Source organism: Gorilla gorilla, chromosome 4, assembly GCF_029281585.2.
Source record: "Gorilla gorilla gorilla isolate KB3781 chromosome 4, NHGRI_mGorGor1-v2.1_pri, whole genome shotgun sequence".
In the NCBI taxonomy this organism is placed as follows: Eukaryota; Metazoa; Chordata; class Mammalia; order Primates; family Hominidae; genus Gorilla; species Gorilla gorilla.
This window is the reverse complement of record NC_073228.2, coordinates 81205083-81220716: the sequence shown is the minus strand read 5'-3', so window position 1 is coordinate 81220716 and position 15634 is coordinate 81205083. Positions and strand designations below refer to the sequence as shown.

The 15634-nt window shown below is 57.1% G+C and overlaps 1 protein-coding gene across 2 annotated transcripts in view; it reads right to left on the bottom strand.

The window, feature by feature from the left end:
- The window catches only part of LOC101142742 (GRB2 related adaptor protein), a 41445-nt gene that overhangs the window by 6986 nt on the left and 18825 nt on the right, over window positions 1-15634 (bottom strand). Inside the window, exons 1-3 of one of the 2 annotated variants that reach the window (XM_063706608.1) lie at window positions 14073-14514; window positions 13556-13653; window positions 7672-7794 (exon numbers count right to left, since the gene is read on the bottom strand). In XM_063706608.1, the coding sequence (XP_063562678.1) occupies window positions 7672-7794; window positions 13556-13644 (212 nt within the window). In that variant the 5' untranslated portion in view covers window positions 13645-13653; window positions 14073-14514. Of the gene's footprint in view, window positions 1-7671; window positions 7795-13555; window positions 13654-14072; window positions 14515-15634 lie in introns of those variants that run through there. The other variant, XM_004042143.5, reaches the window with a different exon arrangement.

Sequence of the window (15634 nt, the reverse complement as noted above, 5' to 3'; positions counted from 1 at the left end):
CATAGCCTTCTTGTAACTTGCTACTCAAAATGACTTGCATATGAGACACTAAAAAGGCAGGGAGGCAGGAGTGGGCCCTGAAGGTCCAGTCTAGCTGGGACTCAGCAAACAGAGCATCACTTTCCAGGTCTTAGGTCCTCATTGCGATGCTTTGTTCTTGAAACCCACTTCTGTTGGTTCTGAACTGGGATTGCAGCCCACCAGGTGTTCTGACCCCGAACCCAGGCTCCGGTGGCCAACCCATTGCTCTAAGATGCATCCAGCCCTCAGGGTCACACAGCCAGAAAGAGAGCTAGTTCTCCCCATGAGAACAGAGGCTCTCGACAGGTGGAGCAATGGTCCCCAAATCTGAGACAAAGCTGCTCACGTGCCGTCAGAGGACCTTGTTCCCAGTGACTCAGCCACTTGTGTTGCCAGCTGTGGGACATGTGTGTCCATGTGCTCATGACGCGGAGGTGGGTGTGCAGGCAGATGTGTGTCTCCTGCCCTGTCTGGCCTTCCGAAGCCTCCCAGAGGCTTCCAAGAGGCAGCCTCTGAGCCCCATGACTCCCTAGTGCCACGTGCTAACCAGCCCAGGGTTTACTGAACTTTGGCCGTGGTGCCTGGGGGGGAGCACTGCTTCAAGCAGTGGAGTGACGGTGACCCACAGCTGGGCAGGCGAGAAGCCTGGAGACAGGGATCCCAGTGACTCCACCTCTGGGGCACCGGGTACCCAGGCAGAAGGCCCTGACTCCCTGTTGGCCCCGAGGAGGGGCCTGCGTACAGGTGGCCCCACTCCTCTGGGTGAGGGGACAGAAAGGGTGTGGTGGGTTTGAAAATGATTTCAAACCCAAACGACCACAACTTTGAATTTTATGGTATTTGAAGTTCATCTTTAGATACTTGGAAAGTTTATCTAGAGCAGATAGAACGTTATCTGGAGCAGTTCTTTGATCATATAGTAGAGTCAGGGAGTGGAGAACAGGAGATAAGGGAAAGGGAGCCAGGGACCCAGGGATTCTAGGGCTTTCCAACCTGGGAACTGGAGAATTCTCAAATCTGGGAAACGTGCATGTGCCAGCCCCTACCTAGTCTGTGTGTGGCACATACTAGGTGCTCAGTAAATGGCAAATCTTGTCCCTTCTCCCACCTGGTCCAAATGTCCTGCTTTACAGCAGAGGACAGTGAGGCTTGGGTGCAGCCCCTCCTGCTGAGCCAGCCCCTGCCTGAGGCCAAGCGGTGCTGTCTCTGTCGTCTCACAGCCCAGCATCCCAGCTGTCACTCCCTCTCCCAGCCTGGCCCTTTTCCCTAGCCTGGCTGGGCTCTTGCTCACGGCCCTCACCAGAAATAATGCCTTTTCCCTTTTCTCTGTCTAGTCTTGACCTTAGCCATCCTTCAAGGCCCAGGTGGAGCCTCAAAGCATTTGAGAATCCCCCAGACTGGGGCTACCCTCTGGGGCCTCTCCAGACCTCCTCTCCACTCCCCTTCCCAAGGCCTGTGGGAACTTCAGAGCTTGCAGGAGGAACTGAATCTGAGTCCAGATGGCGCCGGAACCGGGAGGGCTGGATCCAGTGCAGCCAGCTCTGCTGCATGAGCCTCCCAGAGCCAGAGGAGGGAGGGGGCACTGGGATTGTGGGCCTGAGTTGGTGAGAGGAGAGGCTGCTGGAGCTGTTCACTTCAGTGGGCAGTGCCGGGGGTGTGAGAGCGTCTCCATTGTGTCTGAGTGTGCATTCCTGGGATGCTTGTGTGTGTGTGTCTGTGTGTGTCTCCCACTGTGTGGAGTGACTGTTATGTGTGAGTCTCTCACTGAGCAATCATGAGTATCTTTGTCTCTTTGTGTGACCCCTACATCCACCTACCCAGGGGAACAAGGGGCTAGGCTGACCCCTGGGCTGTCAGAAAAGCCCCAAGGACCAAGTCAGGCCTAATGCTGGCAGCAGCCAGTCCTGCCCAGCGAGTTTTTCTGGCCTGGTGGCAGCAGCAGCAGCAGCAGCAGCAAAGGTAACAGTGTCAGCCGAGAGAGGAAAAACAAGGCTGGGGTGGGGGCAGGAGCCCTAGGACACCCCCTCCACCACCCCAACCAGGGCTTGTGGACGTGTGGACCCACCTGGGTGCTAACTGCCTGCTGGGCGATCTCCATCAGGCATGGCCCCTCTCTGGCCTCAGTTTGCCCATCTGTGAAAAGGAGGGGTGGAACAACCTGTTCTGCAGCAGACAGGAACCAGAGTCAAGCTGAGCTTGGGAGGGGCAGGACACTGGTGCAGACAGACTCCTGCTGGGTCTCTGGAGCTCAGGGAGGGTGGGTGGAGGACAGACCAGGTCTGTCAGGGCACAGAGGTAGGTGGGCACCAGCTCTAAGTTCCTCGCTGTGTGACCTTGGGGAAGTTGCTGCATCTCTCCAGGCTTCAGTTTCCTTACCTGCAAGCTGGGCTTCTGGGGATCAGGCAGGTCTCCTCACTTCCTCCCCGTCCTTGCCTGCAGCCAGTCCCCTCCTCCTAAAATTGCACCCCCCCCTCCACCACTTCCCTGCTTCATTTTCTCCAAAGCCTTGGTCATTGTGTAAGATTTTATACAATTTCCTAATCACTTATTGTCTGTCACCCAGTAGCACATGGGCACTTGAGGGACAGAGAGCTTTGCCCTATTTTGTTGCTGGCTGAATCCCCAGGCCCTGGGACAGGGCCGGCACACAGCAGGGATTCAGTGACCAGATGGGCAGGGCAAACACATGTGCATTGACTCCAGGGTACCTCTGGCTAGAAAGGAGGCAAATATGTCACTTGGAGACAAACTGTCATTTATGGCAGAAGAGTCCACAGTAGCTTGGATAGGAGTGTGGGGCAAAAGTTAGGCAGCCCAGACATTGCACGCCAGCCTTGGCCCCTGGCCCGCTGCCCGCCAGCTCAGACATGCTCCCTGGAGGAGGAGGGGGACAGCCCTTTGTAAACTCATAAAGGGCAGCTAGCTATGGCCACAGTTGCTCTAGGAGGCAGCATGAGGCCCATAAACCCTACCTCTGACAGCTTTACAGGGCTTGGTGTGAGTATGCCAGAGATGCCATGCATAGTGCCATCAGAGTTCCCAAGTACCAACCAGCAAGGGTGGAAGAGCTCTTACACACAAATCTGCCAGGCTGTCATTTTCCGAGGTGGCCATCAGGTCACCCGGCTTCCCAGCATCTGGGTTCCCTGACTCGCTGTGCTGCTGCCTCTTCTCTAAGAGTGTTGGATTCATGGGCAGGGGGTGGGGGGCAGCATTCCAGGCCAGGAGGGGCTCCCTAATTCCTCCCCAGCTTGGTGTGCGGTCCTTGGGGCCTTAATATAATTATGATAACTGGCACTTATCATGTGCCAGTCATCATGAAAAACATGTTACATAGCTGTCCATTTTATAAATGAGGAAACTGAGGCTCAGAGGGGTAACTTGCCCAGGATTATACAGCGAGCAGCTAGCAGGTGTCAGAGCTGACTGTTGCTCAAAATACCATGCTCTTAGCCACATGCCCCATTTGAGTCTCAGCTTCCAACTCTGACCCCTGCTTGGTGGTTGTCCAAGGACCACTGAGAGGCCCCATGACAGATGATGGACAGAATGGGAGCAGGACCCAGGAGCCTGGGCCCAGGCAGGAAGAAGCCAAGGGTCAAGGGCTCCACCTGCTGGTGCTGTGTACAACCCACAGCCAGCCAAGCCCAGGAAGCTCCTGACAGTTTTGACCTGGGCACACTTGGCCAGTATGCCTTGGACAAAGGGTTGGGGGGCACAGGCCAGGATTTCTCTGAGGGTCGCTTCCAGATCCCTTCCCAGGAAACACCGGTGCTGGCTCGCCTGCTCAAGAACTGCTCCCTAAGACTGTCCATCTTCCCTCCTGGTCAGAAAACACGTTGTTATCCAAACACAGCCCTCGCTTCCCCACCTCTAGATCTCTACTCACGCTGTTTCCTGTGCCTGGCATATCATCTACTCTCCTTGTGCACCAAACTCCTACTCATGCTTTAGAGCCCAACTCAGATGTCACTTCCTCCCTGGTGCCTTCACTATGTGGAATGTATCCACTGTCATTGAATTTCATGTATTCATTTGCTCATCATAGAGACCCCTGGGCCAGGCTGTGACCATTTCCCCTTCACATGCCTCTGGTTTGTCTCCTGTTTCAGTCCTGCCTTGTGGTTTTCACACAGCTGATGCTCAATAAATGCGTGCCGAGCAAACTCACAAGGCTGGGGTGTTCAGGTCTGATCATGTGCGTGTGCGCAGGTGGCTGCACTTACAGAGAGACGCGTGAAGGGGGCAGCACACTGGGGCGCTAACTTGGAGAGTGAGGCCGCGTGATTTGTTAGAGGAGGAAGCCGGAGGGCGGAGGGAGGGCCAGCCCCTCCCCCTCAACTCGGGCTCCAGAAGTAGTTTGAGTCCCCTGTGCCCCCACTTTGCTGGGTGACCTTGGGCTTTGGGGTTGGTTCCAGGAGCCACTCAGCCAGGCCAGCCCGCCTGGCGGACGCCATTCCCAGGAGATGACCAGGCCCTGGACAGCCGACACTTGGAAGACTGCCACGTCCTGCCTCCGCAGGAGCCGCAGCTCCCCGGGGCTGCAGGGAAGTGGGGGCTGGGCTGGGGGGTGGGGGGGTGAGCCCGCGGGGACTCCAGGCTCCAGGTGCCCACACCATCCCGGGGGTGGGCAGTCAGGGCCAAGAACGCACAGTAACCCCCCAGCACACACAAGCGCACACACGCACATGCTGACAGCACTCGCATTTTTAAGATGGAGAAATAGAGGCTCAGAGGGGGCATGCGCGTTGCTGCCCCTCAGGATCACCAGCCTGCCCCCAGGAGAAAAGGGAAGGGAACAAGGCTGATGGCTGGTTCCACCAACTGGGGGCCCGGGCTCAGGGTGAATGCGGGGGGCTGTGACCCCTGAGACGCTGGATCTGCCTCCCTGATATGGTTTGGATGTTTGTCCTCTCCAAATCTCACATTGAAACGTGACTCCCAGTGTTAGAAGTGGGGCCTGGTGGGGGGTGTTTGGGTCATGGGACAGACCCTCATCAGTGGTTCTTTGCAGTAATGAATGAGGTCTGGTTGTTGAAAAGAGCCTGGCACCTCCCTCCCCGACTTGCCCCCGTCTCGCCATGTGATGCGCCGGATCCCCTTCCCCGTTTACCATGCGTAAAAGGTTCCTGAGGCCTCACCAGAGGCACATGCCGGTGCCATGCTTCCTACACAGCCTGTAGAACACCAAGTCAAATAAACGCCTTTTCTTTATAAATTACCCAGCCTCATGTGTTCCTTTATCACAACACTAAATGGACGAACACACCCCTAGAGCCGCCTTCCTGACCATAGGCTCCTATGCCTTGCGGGTGCCTCCAGGCTCAGGGGAGCTCGCCACCCTGCAGGGCTAGCAGCAGACGTGCTGATCCCACACAGTGAACAGCTTGAGCTTGTTTCAAAACAGGCCGGCTGAACACATGGGAGTCACAGGGACCCGGCAGAGCCTGGAAGGCATCAGGTGGGTGGGAATGCTTTTCCCCCAGCAGGAGCCCTCATGGGCTCCTGGCCCAGCCTGTCTGAGTCTGCCTTTGTCTGCTTCTTTGGGATCCCCTGACTCCAAGCCCCATCAAGCTTGCATCTCCACACCCAGCCCCAGTGTTAGCTATCGACCCAGGCCTGTATTTCTTTGTCCTTTATTTTTATTTTTATTTTTTGAGACAGAGTCTTACTCCATCACCCAGGCTGGAGTGCGGTGGCACAATCTCGGCTCACTGCAGCCTCTGCCTCCCGGGTTCAAATGATTCTCATGTCTCAACCTCCCGAGTAGCTGAGATTACAGGCATGCGCCACCGTGCCTGGCTGATTTTTGTATTTTTAGTAGAGACAGGGTTTCAGCATGTTGGCCAGGCTGGTCTCAAACTCCCGACCTCAAGTGATCCACCCGCCTTGGCCTCCCGAACTGCTGGGATTACAGGCGTGAGCCACCACACCTGGCCTTCATCCTTTAGGAGATCATGAGAGGCCACTCTGCCCTCCTCTGGGGCCACCCCTTCCTTCATCCCTTCCTCCCGGCTGGCCTCTTTACCACCCCAGTGCTAGCTCCACTGGTGGCAGTAAGAGCTGGCATGGTAAGCGCCTCCTCCGTTCCGGGCTCTGTGCCCACAGCAGCCCTGAGAGCTGGTACTGCTGGTGGTCCCCCCGCACACCTCCATGCCTGGGCCCAACCATTTCTCTGTGTCCCCTCATCAGCCCCTACTCGTACAGTCCCAGAGGCCATCATCTCCCTCCTGACTCCCCACGGGCCTCCCTGCCACCACGCTCTCCCCCAACAGTTCTTTCTCCTCACAGCACTCACAGTCATCTGCTAAAAATGGAGTCCAATTACATCTCTCCCCTGCTCAAGACCCTCCATGGCTCCCTATTGCTCTGAGAGAAAACCCGACCTCCTTTCAGGCCCTCTGTGATCACTGGATGTGGGTGGAACTCCAGCCCCTGCCCTTCGCTCACTCTGCTCCAGCCACGTCACCTCCTCTGGGCTCCTACATGCCCCAATCACATTCCCACCTCAGGGTCTTTGCAAATGCTATTCCCTCTTCCTAGAAGCCTCTCCTCCCAGGTCCTCTCATTCCTGGGCACCTGGGAAGCCTCCACCTCCTAGTTCAGATCTTTGCTGCAATGCCACCTCCTCAGAGAGCCCTTTCCTGACCACCTTGGTTCATTCTGTATTAACATGTTTTCTTGTTCACTCACAAAGACTGAAACCCACGACAGCAGCAACTTTGTTTTTTTTCCCATTTGGTTTCCCCAGCCCCTAAAGCATCCTGGCACATGGCACATAATTAATAAATATTCCTTGAATTAATGCATCTAGATTCTACCAAGGCCTAAGAGTAGGAAGGACAGAGACTAACTAGGAGCCTGACCCTGTCTACCCCCACCCCCATTCCTGCTGCTATTTTCCAGCCTGGATTCCTCAGTCACTCCAGGGTGGCCCTTTAGGATTGGATTCTGTGCTGCCCAGAGGCTGCCACACCACAGCTGAGGGCCACCCTAATACAATGCCAGATGTTCCCCAGCACGGCCACCCTGCCTCCATGCCAGGGACTATTCTAATTGCTTTAAATATACCAACTTGTTTCTTCCATGCAATAGCCTATTTTACATGTGAAGAAACAGGCACAGAGAAGGTAAGTGACTTGCCCAAGCTCACACAGCCAGGAAGTGGCAGAACTAGCATTTGAGCCCAGGCAGCCTGGCCTCAGGGTGCACCTTCCCAACTATATCACATAGAGTGGGACCCTGTGCGGAGCACATCCTGGACACCTGCCCTGGGCGTTTCAGCACTCTCCTGCCCTCAGTCTCTTGCCACATCACCACCCTGGACATCGCCCTCTCCTGATGAAGAACCTATGATGGCTCCTATACTCCTATACTCGTAGAAGCCTGGACCTTCAGCCTGGCATTGAGGCCTTGCACAGCTGGCCTGACCCTGCTTTCCCAACACACCCCACTGCTCTGGGCTGCACCCTGGGGTGCCCAGACCACCGCCTGTGTCCGGAAGGCCTCTGCCCGGACTGCTCCCTCTGCAGGGATGCCATTCCTCCACCCTCACTCCGTGAGCCCGTCCCGGGCCCCAAGGCTCAGCTCAAATGCTGCCCACCCCCCGCCCACCCTCCTCTGCACACACCCCCAAGGGCCAGAGCTCACTTCACAGACACAGAGAACTCCCCTGGGGAGCTCTCGCTCTCCCGGATCAGGAAGGCTCCCAGATGGTTCCGCTTCATCAGAATCTCTTCGGCCAGCTGCCGGGAAATCCTGCCCGAGTACCACCTGTGGAGAGAGGGAGCCGGTGAAGGCAGTGTGAGACCAGGCTCTCAGCCAGCCTCCCACCCCGTGCCAGGTGTTCAAGGTCTGAGACGAGGGAGATGTGATTGCACCCATTTTACAGATGGGAAAACTGAGGCACAGAGAGGTGAAGCAATACACCCACAGTCACACAGCAGAGGCAGGCAGGAGCTGGAACACAATCCCAGCATTTTAGCTCCTGAGGCCAGCCTCTCCTACCGTGCCAGCAAACACACACCCTTATGGAAACAGAAAAGTCACACTCCAGTGAGCCACACCCCAGCCAACCTCAGTCTAACTTTCCCTTTGAGATGGTAGATTCTTTAAAGTCAAAAAATAAATCAGGCTCGGTGGTGCATGACCGTAGTTCAGCTACTCGGGAGGCTGAGATGGGAGGATCACTTGAGGCCAAGACTTTGAGACCAGCCTGGGGAATAGAGAACCTCCCACCCCCATTCCTTAAAAAAATACTTTTGGCCGGGCGCGGTGGCTCCCGCCTGTAATCCCAGCACTTTGGGAGGCCGAGGCAGGAGGATCACGAGGTCAGGAGATCAAGACCATCCTGGCTAACACGGTGAAACCCCGTCTCTACTAAAAATACAAAAAAATTAGCCGAGCGTGGCGGCACGCACCTGTAGTCCCAGCTGCTGGGGAGGCTGAGGCAGGAGAATGGCATGAACCCAGGAGGCGGTGCTTGCAGTGAGCCGAGATCGCACCACTGTCCTCCAGCCTGGGTGACAGAGCAAGACTCCGTCTCAAAAACAAACAAACAAACAAACAAACACTTTTTTTTTTTAAATAGAGTCTTGTTCTGCCGTCCAGGTTGGAGTGCGGTGGCATGATCTCAGCTCACTGCAACCTCCGCCTCCTGGGTTCAAGTGATTCTCCTGTCTCAGCCTCCCGAGTAGCTGGGACTACAGGTGTGTGCCACCGCCCCGGCTAATATATATATATAAATATAAATATATATATATTCGTATTTTTAGTAGAGACAGGGTTTCACCATGTTAGCCAGGATGGTTTTGATCTCCTGACCTCGTGATCCGCCCACCGCAGCCTCCCAAAGTACTGGGATTACAGGCGTGAGCCACCGCACCCGGCAAAAAAAAAAAAAAACTTCTTAAGTCAAAAATATAAAAACATGACAAAAATAATAGTAGCTTTGATATGGTGAGGAAATATCCATTCCACAGTCTCAGGCCACCTGAATTTTTTTCACAGGCACAAGTTCCTTTTGCTGCTGACCAAACAGAACTGGGTATGCAGAAGTTGCCTGGTAAATGCTTAGACTCTTGCAAGATCCCCAGGGTCTGGGAGTGAAACTCCTTTTCCAGTCCTGCTTATCTTGCTGTGTGGCTCCTGGTAGCTCCTGGTAGCCCCTGGCCTCTTCAGGAATTTGCCACTGCTATAGGCTGACTTTGTGTCCCCCAAAATTCAGATATTGAAACCTAATCCCCCATGTGACAGCAGTAAAAGGTGGGGTCATTGGGAGGTGATTAGCAGTCCCCATGAATGGGATTGGTGCCCTTATGAAAGAGACCCCAGAGAGCTCACTTGTCTCTCTGCCATGTGAGGACACAGCTAAAAGACACAGCCGTCTGTGAACCAGGAAGTAGCCTCATCAGACGTGAATTTGCCGGCACCTTGATCTTGAACTTCAGACTCCAGAACAGTGAGCAACAAATGTCTGTTGTTCATAAGCTACCCAGTGGATGGCATTCCGTGACAGCAGCCTGCAGGACTAGAACACCCACCATCGGAGGGGCTGCGTGGTCTCTGACTGGCTTTCCTAACTCCAGTGTTTTAGCCCAGCTTTGGCTCTGACCCCTTTATTGTTCGGATGGGGAAACTGAGGCCCAGAGCAGCCACAGGTCTCATGGTGGGACCATGACAGAATGTTCCCCTTCACTCCTTCCATAAATGCTCCTCTCCCTGAGTCAGACTGAGCTTGGCACAGGTGGTGGAAGCCAGGCGGGGCTTTTCCTGTTGTTTCGGATGTTGATGAGCCCTCGGGGCTGAGTGCAGAAGGCGTGCGGTGCTGCACATGCCGCTAGTGTCCTGGCCATGTCCCGGCGCCGGCCTTGGCAGGATGAAGGCTGCTCAGTACAGACCTCGGGGCTTTTTTTCTGGTGATTGACATATTTGGCCTGGGTTCAGGGCAGGCTGAGGCTCCCAGGAACAGTCTGACTCCCAGTGGTGACTGATGGAGCAGAGGGGTAGACGCCCCAGCGCCTGGCCTTCCGGAGGGATGACTCCTAGGTGCGCATTCTGTACTGTCTCCAGCTGGCCCTGGCCCCCAGCCAGATGGAGCTCCGGTTACCCCCAGCAGCGATGACGCCAACAGTTTGCCCCACTGGCTCCCCCACTTCCCTGTCCTCTTCTCCACTGTTATATAAATTCCTTGTTATCAGGCTCGTGTCTCAGGGACGGCTTCCGGAGAAACCCGAACTCCTAGACATGAGATTCTAGACCACTGCTGCCCCCAAACGAATGGGGGCCCCTCGGCCCCTGTCCCAGCGAGTTTCCTTCTGGGAGGGGACGTGGGGAAGGTAGCCGCTGGGTATAGGGCTCAGGGCAACCATCCGGAGAGCTCAGCCTGGGTCTTCTGGGGTTTGGAGACCTGAAGGCAGGTGCCCAGCCAGCCTGGGTGTCTCAAGGCCAGAGGTGAATGCCACAGGCTGCAGCAGGAGGGGAGCGTAGGGGGCCCAGGGTTGGGGTTACCAGGGAGGGGAGCTGCAGAGAGCTTCTCCACCAGGAAGCCCCCAGCTCCGTCCTGGAACAGTGCCCAGCGTGGCCCAGGGCGGGAGTTTCCTGAGGGGGCAGGTTTCTTCGAAGAACCCACAAAACTCCTCAGGCGGCATCAGTGTGTGGGTGGCTGTTGCCCTCAGAGAGCATCGCAATCACACCCTCCCAGGAGTTCCCACGTCCCCTGCCAGCCCTGCCCCCACCATGGCTTGACAGATGGAGGCAAGAAGAAAGCACTTCCTGAAACTCCAGGGCCCGGCTCCTTCCCCCACACCAGTGTCACTCCATTTGTGGCCATCTCGCATCATTCCTGTTTTACTGATGTGGAAACCGAGGCCCAGATGGGGCAGAGACGCCCCCACACCCCACTAGATTGCATAGCAAGTGCATGGCCTGGGACTCTCCCAGTCCCACAGCTGTTCTTATGAGCTTCCCCGCTGTCCTCCAGGGTGTCCCAGCCCAGGGCCATGCCACACGGCTGCAGTCCCGCTCCACCTCGTGCCAGCTGTGAGATCCTGGGGGGGCACTCAACCTCTCCGTGCCTCTGTCTGCTTATCTCAAAGATGGCGATGGTGGTGCTCAGCTCCTAGGGCCTTGGGAGGATGCATGAGCTGCTCGTACGCGGGTGTTTGCTGCTCCCCCCACACATCCCCCTGCCAGGCTTGTCTCTGCCTTCCCTGGCAGACATCCACTTGAACTTCCAGGCCCAGCGGGCCACACCCTTCCTCTAGGAAGCCATCCCTGACTCCCACGGGCTGTGAGGCTGGGTCACTTGCCGCTGTGGCCCCTGCTGATGGGGCTGGCTCTGGAGCACTTGGCGTACGTACATTGTGCCTCCCCCAGGGGCTCCTGGGGTTGGCAGGGGTGAGAGGGGGTGCCCAGGGAAGGAGTGGGCCTGGCATAGGCACGAGGCCTACCTCTGAATTTCTGAGGCCCCAGCCCTCCCTCTGCCCCCACACCTGAGGCCTTTATGGGCTAAGTCAGGTATGGAGCTGGAGTTTCCCTGCAGTTATTTTGGGGAGCAAAGCAGGTGCTGAGGTTAGTCGAGGACACACCTGGGCATCACTTCAGGCAGGTTACTCAGGGGCTTGACCCCATCCCTGCTGTGTCCCAGACACAAATGGCCAGAGATGACCCCAGAGGCATGGGAGGCTGAAACCCTCCATGGCTCCCAACTGCCCTGCTAGAGTCTTGCCTCGACCACTGGCATCCCCTCGACAGGCCTGGCCCGGCACTGCGATCTTTTGTCATCTTTTCTCCCCTGCCTGAGCAAATGCGACCCTCTCAGCAGCTGTAGGCCAGCCAGCCTTCCAGCCATTGCCAGGCCATTTCCTCCACCTGAAGGCCCCTCCCTGACAGCTTGGCCCAGGGGGATTGCTCCCGTTCATGCCCTCTGGCATGTCTGGATGGTCCCATTGGCTTACAGGGGCCTGGGGCACTGGCTCCAGCTTGTGGCCCTGGGTCGGATTCTCTCGTCTCTCTCCCTCTTCACACACCCCCCCTCCCTCTCCCCCTTAATTGACAGAAAGATCACAGAAACCTGCCCAATGTCACACAACCACGCGGGACATAGTGGGGCCTGGAACCCAGGCTGCAGCCCCAGATGCCGACTGGAAGCTGCAGCCTCTGTGGGGGAGGCTGGGAGTGCCTGGAGCCCGGGCAGGTGGCTAAGGACCTGGGTCGGAGGGGGCCTCGCCCAGCACAGGAAGCTGGAGGTGGTGGCAGCTTTGGAACTAACTTAAAGAGAGATAAAGAGGAAATACCTCTCATGCCCCACCCTGGCCCTGCACCTCCTTCCCTTCCCACCGCACAGCCACACACACATCTCAGCTCCCAAACTGTCCCTCCAGCCTGCTTGGCCCTGTCACCTGTCTCCATATCTGACTGAGTCCTACCATAACACCTCCATGGCTCCCCACATGGCTTGGCATTTGGGGGCCTCCTGCCAGTCCCACATGCCACAAGTTCTCGCTCATTGCTCTCCCTTTGCTCATCCTGACCCTCTCCCAGGGATGCCTTTCTCTTTTTCTACTTAACCAACTCCTACACATCCTTCAAAACCTCACTCATTGCCACCTCTTCTGAGAAGCCTTCCCTGAGAAATCACCTTAATGCTCACTGTCTTCCCATGTAGTATGTCCTTCATGTCCTCTTTCTCCCCCAGAACACAGCTGCTCTGACCCCTTGTGTTTCCAGCGTCACCCGGGCTGGGCTCCCTGGAATTGTGGCCAGTGTTTAGTGAATGACTTAAGTGGCTGTGTCTTGGGGCTGCCTCAGCTGCCATTTAAAGCATATCCAGTTGGTTTGCATAGATTTCTTGGGCCCCATGCCTGTTCTGAGGCTGGGCCCTGCCCCAGTCATTCTCAGGGCAGCAGTGTTGGCTGCCACCTGCCCAGAGCCCAACCTGGGACATCCCTAGGCTGGTAGGTCCCAGGCCCCAGGATAGCTGGGCCCCAGGCCCAGTTCTTGCTCCACCCTGGTACCAGACTCTGCTCTGCCAATGTCCAATTCCCCGCCCCCCCCCCCAGACCCCAAAGGCAGGGCCTACAGGGTCTGCTTCCTGCCCAGTCCTCTCCCAGCCACCACCCAGGGCCGGGCCAGCTCTCAGCAAGAGCTCTAGAACCCTCCACCCTGAACAGATTGGAGCATCTGCCCTCCTTGAGTTATAGATAGGAAAACTGAGGAACAGACGGCAGGGACCTGCCTGAGGCCACACAGCAGCCAGTGGTGCAGCCAGCTGAAAGCCCAGGGCCTTGTCCTCTCTCGGGGACCTCCTGGACATTCTCCAGTGGCTCACGTCCTCAGTGTGGAAGCCTGGGCTTGCCCTGACTCTGTCCCCACTCTGGGGTAGTCCTCAGAACTCAGTCTCCTATGCCTGCCCAGGCTGGTGGCCTCTGTGGAGCCTGGGGGCCCCAGAGAGATGGACAGAGGCCCAGGAGTGAGGGGGTCCCATGGCCAGGAGAGATAGAGCCACGGGGATGGGATGGGGCTGTCCACTCACGGATGGGGCTTGACGCGGATGTAGTTCTTGGGAATAAATCCCTCGACACCCCGGAGCTCGGCCTTGTACCAGTTCTGGTCATCCTCCATGTTCAGGATCTGTGGGCAGGAGACACAAAGCCACTCAGTCACCGAGAAGGAACAACTGTCACCCCCGGAGGCCCCACTGCACGCCAGGCCCCAGGTGGGCCTCGCCTGCACCAGCTTCTGTGCCTACTCACAGAGAAGGGCTGGGGGCCTGGGACAGGACTTGCCCACGGTCACAAGGGCTGAATTAGAACCCCTCGTTCCTCAGTGCTGCCCATCCCCTGGCCCCAGGACAGCCCATCCTCAGGTGATTCACAGACTCCAAGGGAGGCACAGTCGGGGACCCGTAGGAGGCTTGGGGTGGCTGGAGCTGGATTCTCAGGCTCCGACACCAGGAGCCCTGCGGACCATGGGGTTTGCAGGAGCAGAACTGGGGACCTGAGTTCCTTCCTGGGTTGTGCCCCCGAGTTTGGGGGGCCCACAGCACTTACATGCCACGCACTGAGCCTTGGGGTGAAGGTCGGGGGACCCGGCCTGAGCACAGCCACCAGTGGTCACCTAGGGTCCCTCGCATTTAGACAGCTCAGGGGTGACAATTCAGTGGGGGGACGTCAGGCTCTGGGGAGCAGATAAGGGGGCCTTTGGTCTGAGACAGACTGGTTCTCAGCCCTGGCATGGCCTGCTGGGTCACACGGGCTCCTCTTCCGAGCCGCCTGTGAGGCCCCCATCACACCACAGGTGGGCCCGGAGGAACTGAAATAGCCAGAGCGGGGGTGGGAGTCCCTGAGGGGGAGCAACCAAGCGACCAAGGCGGGGCGGGGCCGGGCCTGGGAGGGGCACAGCATGAGGCCGGGGGTCCTGCCTCCATTCCCTGGGCACGCCTTCCGTGTGTCCCCCTGATTCTCATATAGCCCCCAAGGTCAACATCACCAAATGCTATTTTACAAATAACAAAACTGAGGCCCACAGGGGAAGTGACTTGGCCAAGGCCACGCAGCAGGGGAGAGGCAGAGCCTGTTTGGTCAGTCAGGACTCTGAGGCCTGGGGTTTTTGGCTCACTGGTCAAGGGGGTCCTGGCCCACCAATTTTTGCCTCCAGTCCTCTTTGTCACTGGACTCCAGCTTGAGGGGACATCTCTCCTGTGAGGGGACACCTCTCCTGTCAGTCCTGGAGCAGGTTCCAATGTCAGCTCAATCCTTCAGGGGTACTTTAGAGAAAAAATTGGGCACGGGGTACCAAAGGCCCAGGGCAGGCCAATACAGGGGCATCAACTCCAGCAGTGATATTTTGCCAAGAGTAGCTGGGATTGGCCTCCTAGGGCCCAGGCCTGAGGCCCCACCCTCACAGGTGGCCTCTGCACCCCCATCTCCACCCCCGCTTTGTCCACCAGGCCAGGCTGGCTGAGCCCCTTCCTTCCTGCCCCTGCAGCCTGGGCCAGGTCAGCAGACCCAGGGGTGAACGGAAGCAGGTGGCTGACTCAGGAAAACTTTCGCTCAACACAAAACAAAACAGGCCGGGCGCAGTGGTTCACGCCTGTAATCCCAGCACTTTGGGAGGCTGAAGAGGGTGGACCACCTGAGGTCAGGAGTTCAAGACTAGCCTGGCCAACATGGTGAAACCCCGTCTCTACTAAAAATACAAAAAAATTAGCCAAGTATGGTGGCACACCCTTATAATCCCCAACTTTCTCAGGAGGCTGAGGCAGGCGAATCACTTGAACCCGGGAGCTGGAGGCTGCAGTGAGCCAAGATCGCGCCATTGCACTCCAGCCTGGGCAACAGAGTGAGACTCCGTCTCAAAAAAACAAAACAACTCCCCCAACCTAAGGAGAAAATGAGGGCCTGTAGGCCACATACCACAGCCATGGATTCCAGGAGGATGCCCTGAAGCCTGGGGCTCCAGAACATTCTGTCTGCTTCTGACTCTCTCTGTGGCCTTGGCCTCAGTGTCCTCCCTCGTCTGTCCAATGGGTGCATTTATGGCCTGCCCTGCATGCAGCAGTGCGGACATTGGGTGGAATACATCTCATGCAGTCCCTGCTTCGTTTTGTCTC